At 42.1% G+C, this 25,383-nt stretch overlaps 1 protein-coding gene across 1 annotated transcript in view; it reads left to right on the forward strand.

Annotated features, from left to right (window-relative positions):
- Positions 1–2,598: 2,598 nt before the first annotated feature.
- Positions 2,599–25,383, forward strand: part of TEDC1 (tubulin epsilon and delta complex 1) — an 84,442-nt gene continuing 61,657 nt past the window's right edge. The window contains exons 1-5 of the mRNA XM_034409893.3: positions 2,599–2,872; positions 5,243–5,321; positions 15,720–15,922; positions 19,347–19,514; positions 21,037–21,135. Of these exons, the coding sequence (XP_034265784.1) occupies positions 2,741–2,872; positions 5,243–5,321; positions 15,720–15,922; positions 19,347–19,514; positions 21,037–21,135 (681 nt within the window). The 5' untranslated portion in view covers positions 2,599–2,740. The remainder of the gene's footprint in view (positions 2,873–5,242; positions 5,322–15,719; positions 15,923–19,346; positions 19,515–21,036; positions 21,136–25,383) is intronic.

Consider the following 25,383-nt stretch of genomic DNA (forward strand, 5'->3'; position numbering starts at 1 on the left):
GGCCTCTTCTCCGACAGGGATCCTGTGCGGCTCCTTGGTTCTCCGAGGAACTCAGGGAGATGAAGCGTCGGAAGAGACACCTAGAGGGCTGTTTGAGATCTTCTCGTTCTGAATCTGACCAAACACAGTTAAGAACCTACATTAGGTCTTATCTTGTGGTGATGGAAGCAGCGAAACGTGATTATTTTGCCACTCTCATTGCGTCTGCAGAAAACCGCCCAGCGGCCTTGTTTAGAGTGACCCGCTCTCTTCTTAATCAGGGAGCGAGGGAGGACCCCTTGCAGGGCAATGCTGAGGATTTTGTGCAATTTCTCCAAGATAAAATCGCTCAGATCCGGTTAGGTCTAGACTCCGACTGGGCAGGACCGAGCGAGGAGACAGGAGCGAGTCTTGAAGGTAATATCTGGGTTGATTTTGACCCTGTGTCCTCTGAGGAAGTGAACAGGATTGTGGGTAGATTGGGAGCTTCCACATGTTTGTTGGACCTGTGTCCCTCCTGGCTCGTTGCGGCAACAAGGGAGGTGACCGGTGACTGGATCCAGGCCATTGTCAATGCTTCTTTGAGGGATGGGGTCTTCCCGACCATCCTTAAGGAGGATGGTTCGACCACTCCTCAATGGATCCGGCCATTTTGAACAACTTTAGTCCTCTATAGCGAAGGTTGTTGAGTCTGGTCGCTCACCAACTTCCACAATTCCTGGAGGAAACGGACTATCTAGACTTGTACCAATCGGGCTTCAGGCGCGGACACAGCACGGAAACGGCATTGGTCACCCTAGTGAATGATCTCTGGTGGGCCAGAGATAGAGGCCACTCCTCTATCCTGGTCCTACTTGACCTCTCAGCGGCTTTTGATACCATCGACCATGGTATCCTATTGCGATGGCTCAGGGGGTTGGGGGTTGGGGGCACTGTGCTACAGTGGTTCTCCTACCTTTTGGGTCGTACACAATTTGTTTGGGCAGGGGGACAGAGATCCTCCCCAAGGCCCCTCACTTGTGGGGTACCTCAGGGATCGATTCTCTCCCCCCTGCTCTTCAACATCTATATGAAGCCACTGGGAGAGATCATTCGTGGTTTCGGGGTGAGGTATCAGCAATATGCTGATGATACCCAGTTGTATATCTCCACCCCTGACCAACCTAGGGATGCTCTTTCCGTGATGTTGAAGTGCCTGGAGGCGGTACAGGTCTGGATGGGTAGGAACAGGCTCAGACTCAACCCCTCCAAGACGGAGTGGCTGTGGATGCCGGCATCCTCTGATCTAGTGGCCCCATCACTTGTGATGGGAGGGGAGTTGCTTACTCCCTCAGAAAGGGTTCGCAATCTTGGCGTCCTCCTGGATTCTCGGCTGTCGCTAGCTGACCATCTGATGGCCGTGATCCTTAAGCCATATTATGGCTGCCGCTTGATGATAAAGTTCCAATCTGGGAGTCCGGATCCTCCCTTATTTCTACTATCATGTAAGAGTTTAAGTTTTATTCAGGCTTTCTTCCCTCACCAAATTAATTTTAAAATTGTTTTATTTAGTTCTACAAAATATTCTTTTGCCCCCATCTTTCTCAATAAGCACCAAATATCTGCTGGGGGTAGGGAGTGAAGCTCTGAGTTTCTGTCCTTAGAAATGTTTCTCCTTTAGATAAAATATAATATTCTGCCTTTTTAATATTTCCTAAAATGTGAGTGCTTTCTATACCTGGGAGTAGAAAAGTGGTATTTTGAAAACAACTTGATAAAAAATAAAATAAAAATAAAATAAAATAAAAACTGTTAGAAGAAATATCCTTCTGGGTTCAGCTCCAAGTGGGGAAAAAGACACTGGAAACATGGAGACTGCTTGGAAAGATGGTTTAATGGTGGACAGGATCACATGGTTTGAGTTCCTGAACAGAAAAGGGCAGAGATGCTGGGAGTCCCTGGGTGTTCTATTCGTAGCCGGAGTGGAGTCGTAGCCGTGAGGATTCAACACTGGGGTTTATGCCCTCTCTGGCTTTGAACTTCCTGGGGCCCTGAAAGAGTATCCTGATTGGTTGTCAGACTCCCAGGGGGTGGGGGTTTTAGCTAGCCTTGCTGGCTGATGCAATCTTCCCAGGTGCCATGTGGTGAGTTTCTGTTGCTAGATGGGTCCTATTGTGTTGCAGATGATGGTCCATTGACAAAGATGGGAGGGAATTGAGTTTCTGCCTCTGGCCCATTGGGGGTGGGGTGGGGGGGAGGGGGGAGAGTGGCAGGAAGGTGGGAGCTGCTTCGTCTTTAAAACGTGTTGCTCCATTTCTCATCCAGGGAAATATATTCTGCCTTTTTAATATTTCCTAAAATATTTCATTTTTCTAGGAGAGGGATGAGTGCTAACTTCCTACAAAATAAAATAAAAAATGGTGCAATAAAAATAGCTTTTATAGTTATCTATATAGTACAAATTGTACAGTTTGAATTATCAATCAACTATTTACAAGGTGTAAGAAAGTTAGCACCCACCCATCTCCTAGAAGAATGAAATATTCTAGGAAATATTATAACGACAGAATATTATATTTTCCTGGATGAGAAAAGGAGAAAGGTGTTTCGTGCTTCATTCTCTTTTTCTCTATGGTAAAGAGCATGATGAGGGCATCGGGAAGCCACTGAACTTCAGATTCACTGCTGTGCATGCGCACTTGACGCTTACTTCCTGTCAAGCCCCATAACTTCGTGCCGCTTTTGAGAGAGAAGGGCGGAAATAAGCCCAATAAAGAAGATAATGAACTGCCAACGACCGGCATCCGCTTACCTGCCTGCAGCTATTGCAGCGCTGAGCCTGAGCCTGAGCCTGCCTTGCTCGCACGTTTCTCCAGAGACTTTCCGGCAAGCCAAGTTCGATCAACCTCAGGTGGTGAGTAGGGGAAAGGGGAAGCGATTCTCTATACGCTCCTGGCCGCTCTCATCCTAACTGGGTGGCAAGTTCAGGCACTGAGCACGAATTTCTGTTTACCGGCACTGTTTGTGCGAGACATACTAGGCAGTTTAAAAAACGAGACTAGACCTCAAACAGTGTAGGACAAAATGTCTCAGCCGCGTATACTTTTAAAATGTGTAGGGCTGGGGAATTCTGGGAGTTGTTGCAACCCAAACATCTTTAAGCGGTTAAGCCGTCGTAGGGTAACTGCTGCCTTTGACTAGTAGCCCTCCCGCCGAATGGAGGCGGGATTGGGCGGATAGACTAGGAAAAGCGTCTGGTTGGCCCAATGTAGCTTTTCAGCAGAAAATGACAAGCGATGGTGTTTTTCTCTGAAGAGGGCTTTCTTCCTTTCAGGGAATATATCCTAGGAAACAGTCTCACTTATTTCTTCTGAGCTTCCGACTGCACAGAGCTGATTTTACGTGTTCAACAGAGATAGTATAACCATGCTTATTGAGAGGCTCGAGTTTTTAAAACTCCAATGTACTAATTTATTTTGTCAGCTGCTGCTAATGTTTTTAAGAGAAATTTGGTAACGCATAGGTGAATAGAGTGCACCATGTAAGAAGAGAAAACAATAAAACATGTAAAATCGTGGTAAAATACAAAAAACATTCCATCTATAAACAGCTGATGAAGTTTAAAAATTATATTCACTTGTGAATATACCCCAAAATGCATGTGTCGCGCTAATATATAGATACTAGATGCACATTTGTTGATACATTGAAATATGAAAATTATATCTCTGAATTAATTCAGTTTCAATATTCTCCAAAATCATCATTACTTGCTTTGAACATTCTGCACTTGAAATATGCTTATTCTGTTTATTATTTAATTGGATAATCTGCACTTTCAATGGCAATCAGTTGGGGAGCCATAAAAGGTACCTAACTCTTAAATACCATTTTAAGAAAAAAACCAATATCTGATGGTACTTTATGAATCAAACAATTTATTACTGTTTATGTTTTGACCCTTACAATTGAATTAGAATCTAGAAAAGCTGCTTGCTTGCTTGCTTGCTTGCATGGATGGATGGATATGAATACAGATAAGCTTGCATGCTTGCTATTATTTATTTTATAAGTAACTCAAGGTGGAAAAGATACCCAATATTCCTTCCTCCTATTTTGCTTTGTGTGTGAGAGAATGTACTTTTGCTTATATTGCTTAGATTCATTTTTTTACCACCACAACAGTGGGAACAAGTTTCATCTAAGGTATAAACCAAGGGACTGTGAGTTCTACTCCTACCTTAGGTATGAAAGCTGCTGGGTGACTTTGGGCGAATCATTTGCCCAGCCCAACTCACCTTACAGTGTCTTTTTGAAGAGAATAGGTGGAATAAGGAGTCTTAATAATTTTGAATTATTTATAAAAAATAATAAAGGATATAAATACATAACACCTCAGGATAAAAAAATTTGGGAAAGAAATACATATGAAAAGTTAACAACAAATGGATTTTTGAGAGTCAATTTGGTGTAATGATTAAGACATTAAGCTAGAAACTCAGAGACTGTTTCAGTTCTTCCTTGGTACAAAGCCAATTGAGTAACTTTAAACCTTAGGAAGGAGCAAAGGCATATCACTTCTGAAAAAGTTTGCCAAGAAAAATTGCAGGACTTGTCCAGTCAGTCTGACTTAGTCTCTGAAAATTGGATGTGATTGAACAGAAGGAGGGGAAAGGGGTGGGGTTTAGGAAATTATGGGCATAGATCCAAATAGATATTTCAGATATTTAGATATTTCAGAAAAAATAGATTTGAAAATGGAAAAGAATTACTGCACTCAAACTAACTTGTATTATATCTCATCTGCTCTCAGGTGACAGATTTGGCACTGCTATTAATTGATGGGCGTGTCATTCCACTAGTCCTTTATTTTTATGGCTGTAATTTGTCACTTTAAGAAAGGGTATCTTCTTTCCCCATAAGTTCATGTCAAGCTCAACTTCTAGTAATTGCATAGATATACCATGTACTTTTCTTGATGTATCAATTGGATGTGATTTGCCATTGAGTTTTTCTGAATTTTTTCAACCTTCCAATCTACCTTGCAGCTTTGATACTCCCTGATGAAGTCCCATTCAAGTACTAGCCAAACCAGACCTACTTGGTTTTCTGAGTCTAGTCATAAATTTGTTATTATTGGAGGTTTAAAAAGGATTTATTTTAAAGAAAAACCATCTAGAATTTGTATATTTGATAAGGGGATAGAATGGGATAAAGGTTGGGGGATTCAAGCAAAGTCATATAAAGTACAGCAAATGTCTTCAGTGTTCTCTATTTTAAACAGAGTTTAATATTCTGGAAGCTACTATATCATCTCCTGAATCATATCCATGGTGGAGGACAGCTAAAGTCTGCTGATACAGGTAGCAAATTACTGTGAATGTGGGAACATGTTCAGTTTTTGAGGGTGGGAGAGAATGAAAATAACAAAACTATTTTCTTTGTTTATGAAATTTATTGACAGCCTCAGTCTAAAAGATGGCATGAAATATAAAATGATAAAAGCTTGGGCAGTTAAAACAATTTGAATAAAAACAGTAAAAGTATACATTAAGAAGCCTTTGAAAATCTTTGCTTGGCATTGAAATTATGGTGCTGTCAGATGATCCTCTCTGAATGTTGAAGGAATGGCACGTGTCACTTGCTTTAACACAAATTCCAATTAGGTGATTATTGATAATATTTGATGATGCAGCAAGCTTTGCAAGATAAATGTTTCTTTGCTGCTCTCATTGCTGAAAAGTAGCAATGTGTTTTGATGTGGGTTCAATCATCCTCATAGTAAGCCTTACTGTCACGTGTGCTTCCTTCAAACTCCATTGTTTATGGAGAAAGGTACTTTTACTAGAAAATTATTATTATTATTTATTGAATTTGTATACCGCCCTACTCCCGAAGGACTCAGGGTAGTGGACAGCCAAATAAAATACATATAATACAAATGTTAAAAAACCATTAAAATACAATTAAATAATTGGCCCGGAAAGCGAAATTTAAAACACCCCAAATTCATAAGACAAATTTAAAATTTAAAAAATTTTAAAAAACAGTTTAAAAGAGAGGTTAGGCCAGGCCGGCCTACTGGAAAAGAAATGTTTTGATGGCACGGCGGAAAACGCGCAGGTCTGGGATCCTCCGTATCTCCGGGGGGAGCTCGTTCCAGATGGCGGGTGCCCCCACAGAGAAGGCTCTCCCCCTGGGGGTCACCAGTCGACACTGTTTGGCCGACGGCACCCTGAAGAGCCCCTCTCTATGGGAGCATACTGGTCGGTGAGAGGCTACTGGTGGCAGAAAGTGGTCTTGTAGATACCCCGTCCTAAGCCATGGAGCACTCTAAAGATGGTCACCAAAACTTTGAAGCGCACCCGGAAGACCACCGGGAGCCAGTGCAGCTCGCGCAGGAGGGGGGTCACATGGGAGTGCCCCATCGCTCCCATAACCACCCGCGCGGCCGCATTCTGGACCAGCTGGAGCCTCCGGGTGCTCCTCAAGGGGAGCCCCATGTAGACAGCATTGCAGTAGTCCAGGCGGGAAGTGACGAGGGCATGAGTGACCGTATTTAATGAGTCCCGATCCAGAAAGGGACGCAACTGGCGAATCAGGCGAACCTGATAAAACGCCCTCCTGGCCACAGCCGTCAAGTGCTCTTCTAAAGACAGCTGTGAGTCCAGGAGGACGCCCAGATTGCGAGCCCTCTCCGTGGGGGCCAACGACTCGCCCCCAATAGTCAGTGATGGCACCAACTGACTATATCGGGATGTCGGAAACCACAGCCACTCGGTCTTGGATGGGTTGAGCCTGAGTCTGTTCCTCCCCATCCAGATCCGTACAGCCTCCAGGCACCGGGACATCACTTCAAGGGCATCATTGGGGTGGTCCGGGGTGGAGATGTACAGCTGGGTGTCATCAGCGTACTGGTGGTACTTCACCCCGAAACCACAGATGATCTCACCTAGCGGCTTCACATAAATGTTGAACAGAAGGGGCGAGAGGACTGACCCTTGTGGCACCCCACATACAAGGGGCCTCGGGGTCGACCTCTGCCCCCCTGCCAACACTGACTGCGACCGGTCGGAGAGGAAGCAGGAGAACCACCGCAACACGGTGCCTCCCACCCCTAACTCTTCCAGCCGGTGCAGCATGATACCATGGTCGATGGTATCAAAAGCCGCTGAGAGGTCTAATAGGACTAGGACAGAGGAGCAACCCCTGTCCCGAGCCCTCCAGAGATCATCAACCAATGCGACCAATGCCGTTTCTGTGCTGTACCCAGGCCTGAAGCCTGACTGGAACGGATCCAGATAAGCCGATTCATCCAGGTACTGGGGGAGCTGTCGTGCTACCACACTCTCAACAACCTTCGCAACAAAGCGAAGGTTGGAGACTGGACGGTAATTAGCCAATACTGCTGGGTCCAGGGAAGGCTTCTTGAGGAGAGGTCTCACCACCGCCTCTTTCAAGGCGGCGGGGAAGACACCGTCACTCAGAGAAGCATTTATAATCCCCTGGAGCCAGCCTCGCGTCACCTCCTGAGAGGCCAGCACCAACCAGGAGGGGCATGGGTCCAATAAACATGTGGCCGCGCTCACTCTACTCAGTATTCTGTCCATGTCTTCGGGAGTCACAGAATCAAACTGTTCCTCAGGCGGCCGGCTGTGAGTCCCTCCTTGTGAAGTGGGGTCATGGGGTTCAGATGGGCTTGCTGATCACGTACCTGGCTCCCTGCCACGTGGCAGCAACCCTGCCCAAACTCCTCGACATTATCGCCGCGGTGGTGGTTGATACCCCCAGACTTTTATTTATTTATTTATTTATTTATTAAATTTCTATACCGCCCTGCTCCAAATAGGACTCAGGGCGGTGCACAGCCAAAGTAAAAACAGAGCATACAAAATTTAAAAAACAGTATTAAAATAATTAAATATTTTGGCCGTAAATTAAAACAACCCAATTTAAAATCAATTTAAAATTTAGCTCAAGCCAGCCCAGCTAGTTGAAATAAATAGGTTTTCAGGGCCCGACGAAAAATCCGGAGGTCTGTTATTGTACGTAACTCTGGGGGAAGGTTGTTCCAGAGGGTGGGCGCCGTCACAGAGAAGGCTCTCCCCCTGGGGGTCGCCAGCCGACATTGTCTGGCGGACGGCACCCTGAGGAGGCCCACTCTGTGCGAGCGTACTGGCCGGTGGGAGGCTATTGGTGGCAGAAGGCGGTCTCGTAAGTACCCCGGCCCTAAGCCATGGAGCGCTTTAAAGGTGGTCACTAACACCTTGAAGCGCACCTGGAAGACCACCGGGAGCCAGTGCAGCTCGCGCAGGAGAGGTGTCACATGGGAGCGCCTCGTCCCCCCCATAATCCCCCGCGCGGCCGTGTTCTGGACCAGCTGGAGCCTCCGGGAGCCCCATGTAGAGAGCGTTGCAGTAGTCCAGGCGGGAAGTGACTAGTGCCTGAGTGACTGTGCGTAGAGAGTCCCGATCTAGAAAGGGGCGCAACTGGCGTATCAGGCGAACCTGATAAAAAGCCCCCTGGCCACGGCCGTCAAATGATCTTCTAAAGACAGCCGTGCATCCAGGAGGACGCCCAAGTTGCGAGCCCTCTCTGTGGGGGCGAGTGATTCGCCCCCAATAGCCAGCGATGGCGTCAGCTGACTATATCGGGACGCTGGAAGCCACAGCCACTCGGTCTTGGAGGGGTTGAGGCGGAGCCTGTTCCTCCCCATCCAGGCCCACACGGCCTCCAGGCACTGGGACATCACTTCAAGGGGTGGTCTGGGGTGGAGATGTACAGCTGGGTGTCATCAGCGTACTGATGGTACTCCACCCCGAAGCCACGGATGATCTCACCCAGCGGCTTTACATAAATGTTGAATAGAAGGGGCAAGAGGACCGACCCTTGTGGCACCCCACAAGCAAGGTGCCTCGGGGTCGACCGCTGCCCCCCCGTCAACACAGATTGCGACCGGTCAGAGAGGTAGGAGGAGAACCACCGCAGAACGGTGCCCCCCACCCCCAATCCCGCCAACCGGTGCAACATGATACCATGGTCGATGGTATCAAAAGCCGCTGAGAGGTCTAACAGGACCAGGATAGAGGAGCAACCCCTATCCTGAGCCCTCCAGAGATCATCCACCCGCCGGACTGGAGCGGGTCTAGATAGACAGCTTCATCCAGGTACCGGGGAAGCTGTTGCGCCACCAACTCTCAACAACCTTCGCAACGAAGCGAAGGTTGGAGACTGGATGATAGTTAGCCAAAACAGCCGGATCCAGAGAGGGCTTCTTGAGGAGGGGCCTCACAACCGCTTCTTTCAAAGCGGCCGGCAGGACCCCCTCACTCAAAGAAGCGTTAACAATCTTCTGGAGCCAGCCTCGTGTCACCTCCCGGGAAGCCAATACCAACCAGGAGGGACACGGGTCCAATAAACATGTGGTCGCGTTCAGCCGTCCCAGGACCCTGTCCATGTCCTCGGGAGCCACAGGATCGAACTCCCCCCAGATAACACTCTCAAGACCTGCCTCAGTCATCCCGTCCGGACATACCCAGTCAGAGGCCAGCCCTTCCCGAATCTGAGCGATTTTGTCATACAGATACTGCACAAAGTCCTCAGCTCGACCCTGCAAGGGATCATCCCGCGCTTCCAGATGGAGGAGGGAGCGGGTCACCCTAAACAGACCACAGACTTATGGTCATGGGGGATTTCAACCTGCCATCTGTGGGTGAGACGTCAGAGGTGGCTTGGGAGTTCATGGCTTCCATGACAGCTATGGACCTGACCCAGTTAATTCATGGCCCTACCCACACAGGGGGAAACACGCTGGACCTGATTTTTGTCTCTGGACAGTGGTTGAGTGATCTTGAGATAGGGGATATAGTCACCGAGCCCTTGTCATGGTCGGATCACTCTCTCCTTCGCCTTGACCGGAGCCGGTAAGATGGTTCCGCCCCAGGCGCCTGATGGAACCTGATAGATTCCAGATGGAGCTTGGGCCATTTCCTGAGGCTCTGGCACATGCCTCGACTAGGTTCACTGAGGAGCTGAGGGAGATGAAGCGCCGGAAAAGATGCCTAGAGAGTAGTTGGAGGGCCAGTCTTTCTGAATCCGACCAGACACTGGTAAGATCTCATATTAAGAATATTAATATTAAGAATTACCTAGTGGCAGTAAAAGCAGCAAAATGTACATATTTTGCTGATCTTACTGCATCATCAGATAATCGCCCGGCCACTCTGTTTAGGGTGACCCGCTCCCTGCTCCACCAGGAAGCGCGGGAGGACCCCTTGGAGGGTAGAGCCGAGGATTTTGTTCAATATCTGTATGACAAAATCACTCAGATTCGGGAAGATCTGGACTCCGACTGGGTAGTTCCAGGGGGGTTGACTTGAGGCAGGTCTTGAGAATGTTATCTGGGATGAGTTTGATACTGTGACCCCTGGCGACGTGGACAGGATTCTGGGTGGACTGAACGCGACTACATGTTTATTGGACCCGTGCCCCTCCTGGTTAGTGCTGGCTTCCCGGGAGGTGACGCGAGGCTGGCTCCAGGGGATTATAAATGCTTCGTTGGGTGAGGGTGACTGATGACACCCAGCTGTACATCTCCACCCCGGACCACCCCAACGATGCCCTTGAAGTGATGTCCCGGTGTCTGGAGGCCATGCGGATCTGGATGGGGAGGAACAGGCTCAGGCTCAACCCATCCAAGATCAAGTGGCTGTGGTTTCCAACGTCCCGATATAGTCAGTTGACGCCATCGCTGACCATTAGGGGCGAATCGCTAGCCCCCACGGAGAGGGCTCGCAACTTGGGTGTCCTCCTGAATTCACGGCTGTCTTTAGAAGAGCACTTGACAGCCATGACCGGGAGGATTTTTCATCAGGTTCGCCTGATTCGCCAGTTGCGTCCCTTTCTGGATCAGGACTCCCTACACACAGTCACTCATGCCCTCGTCACTTCCCGCCTGGACTACTGCAACGCTCTACATGGGGCTCCCGTGTGACACCTCTCCTGCGCGAGCTGCACTGGCTCCCGGTGGACTTCCGGGTGCGCTTCAAGGTTTTGGTTACCACCTTTAGAGCGCTCCATGGCTTAGGACCTGGTTATTTACAGGACCGCCTAGTACCACAAGCAGCCTCCCCCAGGCCGCTACGCTCTCATAGAGAGGGGCTCCTCCGGGTGCCGTCAGCCAAACAATGTCAACTGGCTGCTCCCAGGGGGAGGGCCTTCTCTGTGGGGGCACCCACTATCTGGAACGAGCTCCCCCCAGATATACGGAGGATCCCGGTTCTACGCACTTTCCTCCATGCTCTTTTTTTTTTTTAATTTGATTTATATGCCGCCCTTCTCCGAAGACTCAGGGCGGCTTACAATGTGCTCAGCAATAGCCTTCATCCTTTTGTATATTTATACAAAGTCAGCTTATTGCCCCCACAAACTGGGTCCTCATTTCACCTACCTTAGAAAGGATGGAAGGCTGAGTCAACCTTGAGCCTTGGCGAGATTCGAACCCTGCAGTAATTGCAGGCAGCTGGTCTTAATAACCAGCTTAATAACAGGGTGCCTTAAACCCCTGTACTACCAAGGCTCTTAAGATTCTCCTATTCCAGCAAGCCGGCCTGGCCTAATTTTCTCCCGTGTTTTAAATTTTTTTAAATCGAAATTTTAATCTGTTTTAAATTATTGGGTTTTTTAATTGTCTCGGGCTAAATTATTTAATCTGGTTTTAATGATGTCTTTTAACTTTTATCTATGTATTTTATTTTGTGCCTGTTCACCGCCCTGAGTCCTTCGAGAGTAGGGCGGTATATAACTCTAATAAAACAAACAAACAAAACAAACAAAACAAACTCTTCCCAGATAATATTCTCAAGACCTGCCTCCTCCCCTGTGGGTTCTCCCCCAAACCCACACAACCCACCCCAGTCCCAGAGCCTTTTAAAATCCTATCTAAAAACTTCCCAAAAAAACCCACAACCCCCTCTTCGCACCATGCCACCTCTCGGGATTCCAAAATCCGTCATCAAGGTAGGCCCTCGATAGTGAGGAGGGCCAAACCTGCAAGAGGGGGGAGTCTCGCAGCGTAAGAAGGTCAGCAGCCGTAAACATCACAAAAAACAGAGGTGGAAAGTAAACTGGTCAGGGCTTCACCAGATAGTCCAATAGTACTGGGTCAAGAGTAGATTTTCGTACCAGGAGCTGGGCTTCACTGCCCTCTCACGGCAATGGGAGTGGCCAGTGTCATCCCACCGCATTCGGAGGATAATTATCCCAGTCACCCTCTCACAGTGACCGGGCCAGATGACACCGACAATAAAGTCAGAATAGTCCATCCTTTCGTTGGGTGGATGACAACAGCCCTCTCAGCACCTGCATACCATTTCACCCAGTTCTCTTCCAGTTAGGGGTTGAATAAAAAGGCTAGCAGTTCGTAAAGATGTTAATAGCGATGGTAATAGTCCCACGGGCACAAGCTCTTCCTTGAGGCGAGAGTAGGAATAACGAAACAGCAAAACCCAATTCAAGGGTGGATGGCCATCAAAGACCACCAAAGGCCACCTTGTGAAGTGAACGCAACCAAAGGAAAGCAGAATCTAAGGCAACAAGCGCAAAAATTGCATATAGAAAGCATCCCCTCCCATTGTCCACCATAAATCATCCAATCCAAAGGTTCTTCCTTTCCACATTTGAAGCACGTGAAGGGCTTCGATTTGGGTTTGAATTCCGCTCTCCCCGTGCCCGTCTTTGGCGCTCCTTTGTGGTAGAAGGAGGATGATGGGTCCCCTGCATGGCCCCCTTGGAGTCGGCTTCGGGCCAGCTCGATCTCCACATCCTCAGCTACTACGTGCCAACTCTGCAAGTCTTCGGGAACCCCCCGTGCTCTACAGTCTTTGTATATGTCTTCGTTTAGTCCGTCCTTGAAACTCTCCAGTAGGGCCGCTTCTGATCACCCTGTCATGTAGGGTGCCAGTTTGCGAAATTCTTGGGTGTATTCTGCCACCGATCTCTGGCCCTGCTGGATACCCTTCATCCTGAGTCTCGCTTTCCGCTCAGCTAGATGGTCTTCAAACCGCCTCCTAAGAGCCCCCATGAACAGGTTGTAATTCCTCAGCAAGGGGGAATTATTATTGTGGAGGACCACCATCCATTCAGCTGCTACTCCCTCTAAGACATTCGTGACGCATCTCACTCGTGCCGCATCTGATAAGTAGTCCTCCCCCAGTCCTGCATGTGGTTCCACATTTGGGTCAAGAAAAGCCCCAAGGTCTTCGGATTCCCATCATATTTTCCGGTTGGGGGGGGATTTTTGGTTTTTTGCGTCTGCGGGGTGGGGCTTGCAAGGCTGGGGATCCTTGGGCTGCTGCATACCTCGCTTGAGCTCCAGAAGCCTGAGATGTTCCTTCCCCAGCTTCCTCTTCCTCTCCCCCACAGGCTGTCTCTTCTGGATCCAGCCTGGGGTAGTCTCCTCCCTTCCCCACAGGGAATACATAAGACTCACGGCTTTTCCGGCTTTCCTCGGCATCGCAGAGGAGTTGCATCGCTTGAGCAATCATGAGGCTCTCCCTTTGCTCTTGCAGCCACACTGCCTCTCCCTTACGGGGTCTGGAGCTGGTTACTCCTTGTGGGGTCCTCCCCAGGTCCGGCAACCTTCCTACTCCCCTCGACCATCTAGCTTCCTCTGGCTCCTCTCTCAGCCGAATTTTTTCCATCCATTCCGCAGCTTCCTTCTCCGCTTGAAGTGAAGTCATCGTAGAGCCAGAAGCTCCCATCTGGTCTCCTTCACTCTCTTGATCTGACATATTTTGGGTTCAGCCCCCTCGGTGTTTATCTGGGATGGCTGGAGAATAGATTCTGCTTAATGTCAGGTGTGCTTCCTTCAAAGTCCAGGAAAGAATGACCCAAACTCCATTGTTTATAGAGAAAGGTACTTTTACTAGAAAATGAAGTGAACACAACCAAAGGAAAGGAGAATCTAAGGCAACAAGCACGAAAATTGCATATAGAAAGCTTCCCCTCCCACTGTCCACCATAAATCATCCAATCCAAAGGTCTCTCAGGGGTCAGGTGGAAGCACACATCTGGCAGCGTCATCAATCAGGAATGACAGCAGCTTCAAAGATAGAGTCCGGTGGCTTAAGTATCGCTTTCGATTCCTCCAGATTCCTCCAGCACGCTTCCCCCCCACCATGCTACCTAGCTCTTCCCCCTCCCATTACTATGGCAGCCAAAGCAGTAAAGGCAGAGGCTGACACTTACACCTAGTAATTCGTACAAGTACTCCATCTGTTATCCAACCTGCTTCAAAAAATCAGATTTTCTAAAACTTCCACAGCATTGGAGAAGGTACTTGGGTGCAACCATATTGATAGCCCTGTTTGCTTGACTTTGATCAGAATAATCAATCCAGCCTCTAGGAATAGTTTTTTTACTCACTGCTGGGGAGCACTAGTGCTTTGAGAAATGTTTCACCAAGGAATAAAATGATTGTTTCAATTGCCCCACCATTATACTACTCTTTCACACTCAGAGGTAAGACCTTACTAATAGTATATCCTACTCTGATGCCAGGCAAACATGCATTGAGAACTGAATGACTGCAACTCTATGAAATTCAGATTGGATTGTTTCAGGCAGCTTTCTCATGAAGTCTCACAAAGCATCTGATAATTGTTTTATTACATATTCATACTGTCAGAGTATTAAATTACTGTGTTTATAGTTTTATTAGCTCATGTACTGTACATTACTTTGATTCTAGACAGTGTTGCTGTAGTTTTTACATAGTGAATTCTACATAACATATTGATGTAAATGCATTTATTTGTTTATGGATGCCTTCAAGTCAGTTTAACTTATGGCAACTGCCTGGATAAGTCCATGCAGGTTTTTTGGCAATGTTTTCAGAAACAGCCTTTTTAGGAGTAAGTGAAAGTGATTAGCTCAAGATCACCCAAATGACTTTAGCATCTAAGACAGGACAAAACCTGAAATAGATAATTTCTTTCTTTCTTTGTTCGAGAAAAGTGTAAAGCTGTTCAGGCAAAAAGCCCTGCTGGCAATCTGTTATAGATTAGTTGTATGCTACTATCTCATTCCAGGAATGATGCTGTCCAAATTACAAGGCATATGTGATACTTTCTAGTCTTATCTCAAGAAATAATAATTACTGTAAAATTTATGATAGCAGCCTTTAAGTATCTGAAAGGATTTCGTATAGAAGAATGGGCTATAGTTATAAAAAGGCTCCAGTTAAATGTAGAAGAAGAATCAACAGTAACCATTATAATTTGACAAGTGAATGAATTACTCAAAAAGGCAGTGAGGTTCTCTTCACTAGAGATGTTTGAACAGAATTTGGACAGTCATTTTATATAAATACTTTAATATTTATTTTGCACAGAGCAAGATATTGGACTCAATGGTTTCTTCTTATAATTTTACAAAGTCTTTGTTTAATAATTCAGTGAACTCAGGGATAATGGGAGATCACTTTCTTTTCATTTTAAGAACGAAATTATTATTGGGGGAGTGGAGATGGTACTGAGAGACTAGTCCATAATTGTTGCTAACCTTGAACATCAATTTTTTTAAAAAAGGAAACTGTGAACATGTCCTCCCAGTTTACTGTGGTATAAATTAACTCCTGAAGTGATAGGATTTTATCCCCTTGCCTTCCAAATTTTGATTCTACTTACTTTAGCACACTCTGGTGAATTTGTGGTTACTTGAATGGTAATAAATAATCAAGATTTACCTTATCTCCTCTTTAGGCACCCAAGTCAGATTTGTCAAATATGCAGCCTTGAGCTATGGATATAGAAGACCAAAATTTTATCAGCTTCCTGCTGATGGTTCAGAAGCAAGCAGAGAATTGCTATTGGCACTCTCTTGGTTCCTTTGCAGAATAGCTCTAATGGAAAAGTTATTGATACTAAATAGATTTAAACTTTGGGATGAAGCAAAAGTATGCATGGTGAGTTCAAGGGGCTCAAGAATAATGTTCATTAGCAGCTAAATAATGAGATAGAGAATGGGTCAGATGATTTTTTTTGTTGAGATTGGCAATACAGGCAGGTTATTTTTAATGTATTCCAACCAGATGTACATGTTCCCAGCATACTTTGTGGAAATTGTTTTAAGAGACAAATGGCTTGAATGCATATCATTTTACCTAGATCTAAAGTAGAAAAGTTGTTCCAGGCAAATTAGAAATTACGCTAATTTAAAATATTTAGCTTCCTTACTGAAAGACATCTGAACTGCAGACATCCCCTTTTTTGGGCCTTTCAGTTCTCAAAGTCTGTTGTTGACCATCTCTAGGTAAAAATAGTCCAGACACTGTGAGGATATATTGTAGAATTGTAGAAATTTTTTTTGCTTGTTTTGTTATTTTTCTTAAACTTTGATGAAATATAGCATTATTTGTAGGAATGCATTGTTATATAATCTTGATTTCAGCAAATCATTTAACAAAGTATATCATGACATTCTGATTAACAGTTAATTAAATATTAATTTTCTACCCAATTGTCTTGACTTAATTGACATGCCATCCACGTTTAACATGTTTCAAAAATTGTACTCAAAAGAGTGGTAATCAGTATCATATGAGGGTGGGAGGCACTGAGTGGATTGTTACAAGATATGATTTTTGCTCTCTATAAAGATTATTTTATTACAAACTTTAAAGAAAATTTTTATGAATTTGCAGAAAATTTAAAGTTGGGTGGCTAACTCTACAAGGCAGAAATGAAATTCAAACAAATTTAGATACTGTAGAGAAATTTGCTGAAAATAGCAGAATGAAATTTAGTGTGGACAAATACAATTGTTATATAGGAAAGAAAAAATAAACCCACTTATATAAAATGGGGAATATGTGATTTGGTAACAATACTATGGATATATATATATGTTTTCTGAGGTTTTCGCGGGTGTTTGTATGTGGGTCTTTGGTTATTCGGGTTTTCTCCCGCGTAAAGTTGGAGGTGTCTTCTAGGTGTCCTAGAAGCACGAAGCCGAGAACACCAGCCTGAAGATGACGAATGAGACTTCGTCGAAACGTTGCCAAGACACCTCCAACTTTACGTGGGAGAAAACCCGAATAACCAAAGACCCACATATATATATATATATCAGTGGTATCAAACTGATGGCCTGCTGGCTGGATGCATTACACGCAGGCCACACCCACCGCAGCTCCGCGAAGGAAAAAACGTGATAAATCACGTGAGGGCAACGTGACACCAAGAGTTTGACACCAGTGATATATAGGAATAATAATTGACTGCAAACTGAGTATAAATTCACAGTATAATCATGGCAGCAAAAATGAATGGTTGTATCTCCATTAAGACAGGAGTTTGCCTGTTTTATCAGGATTGATTGATTTTTCTACTTTCAACATTACCTTTTTGCCTTCCTGCTTCCCCAGGAAAAACGGGTATTCCTTATTTTCAAAATAATTGCAATCAGTGAATCTATAATTGTTTTCAGTAGCCAAAACATACTTTAATTAAGTAATAGAATTATGCATATCTATACTATATTTAATAAAATAATGAAGTGATTTTTTACTTAAAGAATTTCAAAATTTCCCTCATTCCTCTCCCTCTCCCTCCCCCGAAAAGGAGCATTAAATGTGGTGATACCAAATACATTAACTATTCATCTATTTCTGCATAATTAAAGCACTGCTTTTTATTTTTTGAGCTGGCTAAGCAATAAAGCTTTATCTTGGTATTTAACAGCTATGAAATATACATAAAATATTGAGTGAGACCAAAAACAGACACCTTTGTAGCATAGGACTACTGAGTTTTAATTTCAAAATCTGGACTTTTGAGTTGAGATATAGTAGCATATCTACTATGATTTGATATCCAGGATTAATGGCCACGTACAGATAATTACTTATAAACCTATTACTAATTTATCCATGCAAACTTAATATTTGTCCTGATTTCTAGTAAGACTAATATAGAAATTATAATATAATATAATATAATATAATATAATATAATATAATATAATATAATATAATATAATATAATATAATATAATATAATATATAGATTTATGTATGAGTTCACAGCTTCTGTGCTAGCTTCTTATACATTCATATACATTCATGTATCAAGCATCACACCTCTATATCAACACAAACATTCCATGTATATAGCATATATGGAATAAATTTATAAAATAAATGAAAAGGTATCCAATGCGCCATCTTAATCCTTCTCTTACTCCTGCTAATATGAAACATTTGCCAACCTTTTTGTTTATTCTCAGGTATGGTTTAGATTTATTGTGCACTGCTGTTACTGCATTCAGCAACTAATTTTGGACTCTACTCCAAACATTTTACAGTTCAAGACTGTTCACTTTAACATACTTTATTTGAATCAAAATGTATACCATAAACTTACTTTCTCACAGTCATGCATTTTTTACAGATCTCTTTAAGCAAAAATCTGGTCTGCATAGTGCCTACATAAGCCAACCTAATCCTAAAGCTGCCAGGCATAAAGCCTAGAAGGAGAGAAGACCAATTTCCTCTTTCCATAATGAATTACAAGATTTTTTTCCTCCACCATACAATATTTGGTTCTGTTCAATGTTCAGAGACTTAACCTGATGGATACAGTCCCAAATCACTTTACATAATTTCTTTCCAATATTTCACTGCATTGGATAGAATAAAAAGTGCTGTTGATAAAGGGATGGTGATCAAAGTGGCACATTTTCAAAGACTAGAATATTTGAATATGTCAGGAGCAGATAAGCTTGGTGTCCTTCAGCCATTTTAGATAATGAATCTCAGTGTTTAGGCTCCCAGTTACATTCCCTATATCAATCTTTTTTTGCATGTATCTTTCATGAAATATTCAGGAAATTTAGATAGTCTGATAAAGTCAATTGTTTTTCACTTCTGGGGAGCTTCATTTATTTTAACATACTTGCTATTTCTTGAATTTGACATCTTGAATATATATATATTTGGAGAATCTTTGATGCCTTTTTATGAAAATATCTGTATGTTGGTGCTTGAATGTGATAACACAGCAGAAAAGGGAAAATGTCTGTTTATGAGAACTTCCTTTCAAGTTATGATATAGAGATAGAATACAATCTAGAAAGAGAATAATAAAAAGAGAGCTCTACATATATTACTATTCCTAGAGGAATATATTTCATCAGACTCTTGATTAATGAGAAATTACTCTATCAATAGCATCTTTAGAAATTCTGCTAAAATTTCTAGGCAACAACGAATACTAAACATCTATAGAAATACTCTAAGCTCACGTAATAAACCTTGGATATTGTGAAAAACTGAGTTGGTACAGAGCAAAAACCATTTTCAGAGATTTTGTTATTGTTTTCCTTCTTAGTGCAATCCTCTTCTAAAATGTCTGCAAGATGGGAAAAGCCTTGTTTCAAAACCTCACATTAAAGGCCAAAAAGATGTCCAATACCTTCAGTGGTTGAATGGCCGCCTGAAACTCCAATGGCGGAGTTACCACTCTGACCAGGAAGAGCAATGCAAGTTACTGCATAAGGTAAGTAGAACTTGGGTTGCAATACTTTATATTTTGTGGCATTATCCTTCTCTGGTCTTGAGTCTATAAGTTTCAGAAAAAGTTTTAAAACAAAATAGGGTTTAAGAGTGTGTCTTTATCTATTCTTTTTTTTTTTTTGCCAACATTTGTAGCAAGAAGAATGGATATATTTACTTTACATGGTGGTGATATTTTTTTATTTACTATTTTCCAAAGTTATTAGATACTAAAACTGAATGGAAAGTTCAGATGCCTGAAACCACTGTAGATTCATATTCAGTTTATTCTGATATAACAGTTAATCGTGCTTTGACATTATGAGTCCTGAAGAGCTTCCAGCTTGGATATTACCTCCCACTCATGCCATAGTTCCAGGTTTTAGTTCATAGTTTAGCCATTGAGCTGAACTGGGAGTTAGTTTGCAGCCAAGCCATAATTGAAATTTAGACTTCTGCTGCAAGAGGCCATAGTAGGCTTATTTATAGATCTTCAAGGTAATACAAATTATATATGTTAAGGATCAGTAGAGCTCCAAATTAATGTTTCACAATTGATTTTCAGTGAGAGGTACAAAATGGAGCAAAATGGTGGACAAAATGTCTATTAGTATCACTTCGCCTTCTGAGACAGAAAATTGTTATTAGTGTAAGCAATTAAACCTTCCACGCAAAGATACATGGACAAAACATGGAACGCAACTGTTTGATTTGTGTGGTAAACTTTTCCCCACTGATAATCTTACTGCTTTTTTTTACTTAAAATTAGAATGCATTGTTTTTGAATTTTTATCTACAGGCAGCATGATATCTGTCTGGCCTACTGAAGTATGCTAGTTTTATTTCATGTACTGTAGCTCTATGAAACCCTAATCCTAACCACCGATAGACAAGAACCATTTTACTGCCTGCTGTCCTGGTTTTGAGCCACCTGGTTTTGAGCCAACTTCCTTCCAACTTCTCCACTGATTTTTTTTTTTTTTTTTTAAATTTGATTTATATGCCGCCCTTCTCCGGAGACTCAGGGCGGCTTACAATGTGCTCAGCAATAGCCTTCATCCTTTTGTATATTTATACAAAGTCAGCTTATTGCCCCCACAAACTGGGTCCTCAATTTACCCACCTTAGAAAGGATGGAAGGCTGAGTCAACCTTGATTTGGTGGTGGGAAGCATGCAGGAGGTTGTCTCGCCTAATAGCCTTGAGATTTGGTTTCTTTATAAAGATTTTCAAGCAAATATGAAATGGATAAAATGGTTTCATACGACCATGTGGTTTGCTTAATGATTGCATTGAATTACTTAACAATCATCATAAAAACACATAAAATCTAGTCCAGTCGTGTGATGCCATGACTCATGACCGAAATTCCAGTTCCAATTGTGGTGGTTAATTCGAGGACTACCTGTAATCTAATACCTAAAGATACACATTTAAGTGTATTGCCTTTACAATAGACAATACATTTACATGTGTAGTTTTAGATATATCTCATATCCTGCCTCTAACCATATGTTTCTCTACCAGGTCCATTCCTACACAATAGGTTCTCATACTGACCCTGTTATTGGCCATTTCTCAGTCATAGAAGTTGATGTTGGAAGACAAGCAGAAAGATATAAGCAGGTAATACTCTTTCTATAGCATGATGGTATGTTAATAATTCAGAGAAACCTGCTTTCTGCAGAATTTTCTTTTTTTTTTTTTATTGCAAAAGTTTTACAATTACATTTTCACCCGTTTCCCCCCCCCTCAGCCCACCCCAAACTTCCCAACCTCCCTAGCCCTCCCTAACCCTCCCCTCCCCCCGGACTTCCACACAATATACTCATATCAGGTAAAAAAAAACCTTAATATAAAACTTATATAAAACTTGAACCCCTCCCTTCCCCTCATAATTTTTTTCATCTTCATTACATTGAAATATTTCTATCTTAAAATATCATTTTCAAATAAAAGCTATTTGATACTTCCTAGTTTGATATTTGTTCTGAACATAATCTATCCACTTTTTCCATTCCCATTCATAAGTCTCTTGTGAACAGTCTTTTAAAAATGCTGAAATCTTCGCCATCTCTGCAAAACTGGCCATCTTCAGAATCCATTCCTCGATCGTGGGCAAAACTTCATTCTTCCAATATTTACCTATCAATAATCTCGCAGCTGTTATCATGTACAATATCAATTGTTTCACCTGAAGTAAAACCCTTAACTATACCCAATAAAAACAATTGTGGAGAAAATTGAATTTTTTTCTTCAAAACATTCTGCATGACCCACCAAATTTTTATCCAAAAAGCCTTAACTTTCCTACAAGTCCACCAAACATGATAATATGTAGCATCTAAACAATCACATCTCCAACATTTTGGCTGAACATTAGGGTACATACACGACAATTTTTTGGGGTCTAAATGCCATCTATAAAACATTTTATAAAAATTTTCCCTCAAATTTTGCGACTGTGTGAATTTAACATTCTGAACCCAAATTTTTTCCCATGTTTCCAACATCACTGGTTCCTCAAAGTTTTGTGCCCACTTAATCATACAATCTTTAACCAATTCAGTTTCTGAATCCCTTTCTAAAAAAACATTATAAAGCCTTTTAATATGCATTGGACCTTTCTCTTTTATGTGTCTAACCAATTCTTCCTCATGCAACATAATACCAATTTTTTGGTCCTCTTTCCATCTCAATTGTAATTGATTATATTGTAACCAAGTTAAGTTAATCCCTTCATCCAACAGTGTCTGTAATGTCTTCAACTGCCATCTGCCCGCATCTGTAAAAAGAACCTCTTTGTATAAAAACCCCCCGAGTGACATTATATTTGTATTCCACATAATATGACCAAGATCCAACCATAGCAGTATTTTATAATCCCATTTGAATCGGTGCTTCTTCCAAACTCTCATCAAAGAGCCTCTAAGTATATGGCTTTTAAATACTTTATCCACTTTGTTGTCATAAAATAAGTAAGCATGCCATCCAAATTCAAGATCAAAACTTTCTATATTCAGTATTCCAGTCTTTTTCCTTCCAAACCATCACTTGCTAAAGTCAAAGCTGCTGCTTCATAATATAACTGTAGGTTTGGAAGTTTAAGGCCTCCCCTTTCTGGAACATCTTGCATAATTTTCAATTTCACTCTCGGTTTTTTCTCGTTCCAGACAAACTTATTCACTCCAGTTTGCCAGACTTTCAGTTGTTTATCACTTTTAAGCACCGGAATCATTTGAAACAAAAAAAGAAATCTTGGCAAAATGTTCATCTTAACTGCTGCTATTCTTCCAATAGAGAAAGCTGCAGTTTTTTCCAAGTCTCCATATCTTTCTGCACCTCTCGCCACAACACCTCATAATTATTTTGAAACAGTTTCATATTTGATTCTGCAACCTGAACTCCTAGATATTTTACCTTTGGTACAATCTCAAAACCTGCCCTCCTTTTAAGCTCGTGTTTACGATCTTGTGTCATATTTTTAGCTATCATCTTAGTTTTTCTCTGGTTCAGTCTAAAACCTGAAACTTTACCATAGTCTTGTATAATGTCCTTCATCTGGATTATTGATTCCATTGGCTGTGTTAAGGTAACGACCAGATCATCTGCAAATGCCTTTATTCTGTAATCCTCTTGCCTTATCATTATACCTTTCAGGATATTAGAGTCCCGTATTGTATTTAACAAGACTTCTAGTGTTAGAATAAATAGCAATGGGGATAACGGACATCCCTGTCTTGTTCCTTTTTCAATTTTAAACTCTGTTGTCAAACTTCCATTAATAATAATCTGTGCCTTTTGCTCTTGGTAAATTGCTGAAACCGCCTGTATAAATTGGTCCCCAAAGTCCATCTTTTTTAAAGTCTTTAATAGAAAATTCCAATCCACTCTGTCAAAGGCCTTTTCCGCATCCAAAAAAACCAGCACTGCAGGTATCTGTTTGTTCCTCTCAAGATATTCCAATAAGTCTATTACTTGCCTTACATTATCCTTCATATATCTACTCTCGATAAATCCCGCTTGGTCATCATGAATCACCTTTTGGATTACTGGCATCAGCCTGTTGGCTAGTACTTTTGCATAAATTTTATAATCAGTATTAAGAAGAGATATTGGTCTATAATTCTCCGGTTTTTTAGGACCTGCATGTTCTTTTGGTATCAAAGAAATATAAGCTGTTGTCCATGATGGGGGTATTTTACCCCCTTGTTGAATATTACAAAACAAATCTCTAAGTTGTTCCACCATTTCTGCTTGCAGAGTTTTATAGTACACTGCAGTCAAGCCATCCGTTCCAGGAGCTTTAGCTATTTTTAATTGTTTAATTGCTACCATTATCTCCTCCTCTGTTATAGGATAATTCATTCTTACCTTTTGTTGGTCTGTGATTTTTGTAACTCTTTTATTATCTAAATATTTTTCTATAAGTCCATTCTGCACATCATCTTTAGCATATAGTTTAGTATAATAGTCCACAAAAGCTTCTTTAATTAATTTTTGTTGAAAAATTTCTTTCCCTCCAATATCAATATTATCAATAGTCGTATACTCTGCTTTTTTCTTAATGTGTAAGCCAACCATCTGCCCGGTTTATTGGCATTACAAAATGTATTATGCTTCGCATATTGTAAGTTTGTTGCAACTTGTTCCGCCATAAGCATTTGAAATTGGTCTTTCAGAAGTTTTATAACACCACGTATTCTTTCATCTGTTGGGTTTTTAATAAGTAGCTGTTCTTTGTTCTTTATTTCTACTTCCAATTCAGATCCTTTCTTTTGTCGAATCAGTCTATGTTTAGAGTTCATGTAAATAAGCATATAAGCTTTGCTCGCATCCCACACAATTTCAATTGGGGTACCTTTATTCAAATTTATTTCAAAAAATTCTTTCAAGTGCTTTTTAAGTTCTATTATGTTTTTTTCATATCTGAACAAGTTTTCATTCACTCTCCAAGAGCGTCGCTCAGTCTTACCCATCTCGATTTCTATCCATACTGGGCTATGGTCGGACAAAGTTCTTGGGAAAATCTTTGTTCTTTTTGTCTTGACAAGTAAATCATCTGACAACAAAATAAAGTCAATCCTAGAGAAGGATCTATGTCTGTCAGAAAAAAAAGTATAATCCAATTCTTTTGGATTGTGTATTCTCCAAATATCTTTTAATTCCAGGTCTTCTTTCATATCAAAAAAAGTCTGTGGTAGTCTAATCCTGGATTTCGCCAAACTCTTTTTATCTAGTTTAGAATCGATTACTCCATTCCAGTCTCCCATTATTAAAATAGATCTATAGTCCCATTGCAATATTTTAGTATGTAACATTTTATAAAAATGATCCTGTTGTTGGTTGGGAGCATAAATTCCAATCAAAAGAATTTGGCCATTTACTGTAAGCAATTCGATTGCTATAAACCTACCATCTTCATCTGCTTCTATAATTTTAGCTGTTAGTCTTTTGTTTATATAAATAACCACACCATTCTTTTTTTGCAAAGTTGAAGATATAAAATGTGTTCCTAATTTAGAATTTATCAAGTATTTTTGATCTTGAGTTGTGATATGAGTTTCTTGTAAACAAATTATATCATTATTAAATTGTCTCAAATATGCAAATAACTTCTTCCTTTTCTGTACTGAGTTCAACCCATTCACATTCCAAGATAAACACTTAATCGTCATCTTTATCTTTGTGAAGCAACGAGCAGAATAACCGAATATCTTCCGGAATCTTCGGTCTTGCTCCCCCCATGGCTCCAGTCTCTTGTGTGGTACTCTTAGCTCCCTTTTTATCTTGTCTTTCCTGTTGTTGCTGCTTTTCTTTAAGTTGCCTAGATTTTGCACGAGTTATACGCTGATCCTTAACCTCAACCATCCG

Source organism: Pantherophis guttatus, chromosome 3 (assembly GCF_059756535.1).
Source record: "Pantherophis guttatus breed Tessera chromosome 3, ASM5975653v1, whole genome shotgun sequence".
Lineage (NCBI taxonomy): Eukaryota > Metazoa > Chordata > Lepidosauria > Squamata > Colubridae > Pantherophis > Pantherophis guttatus.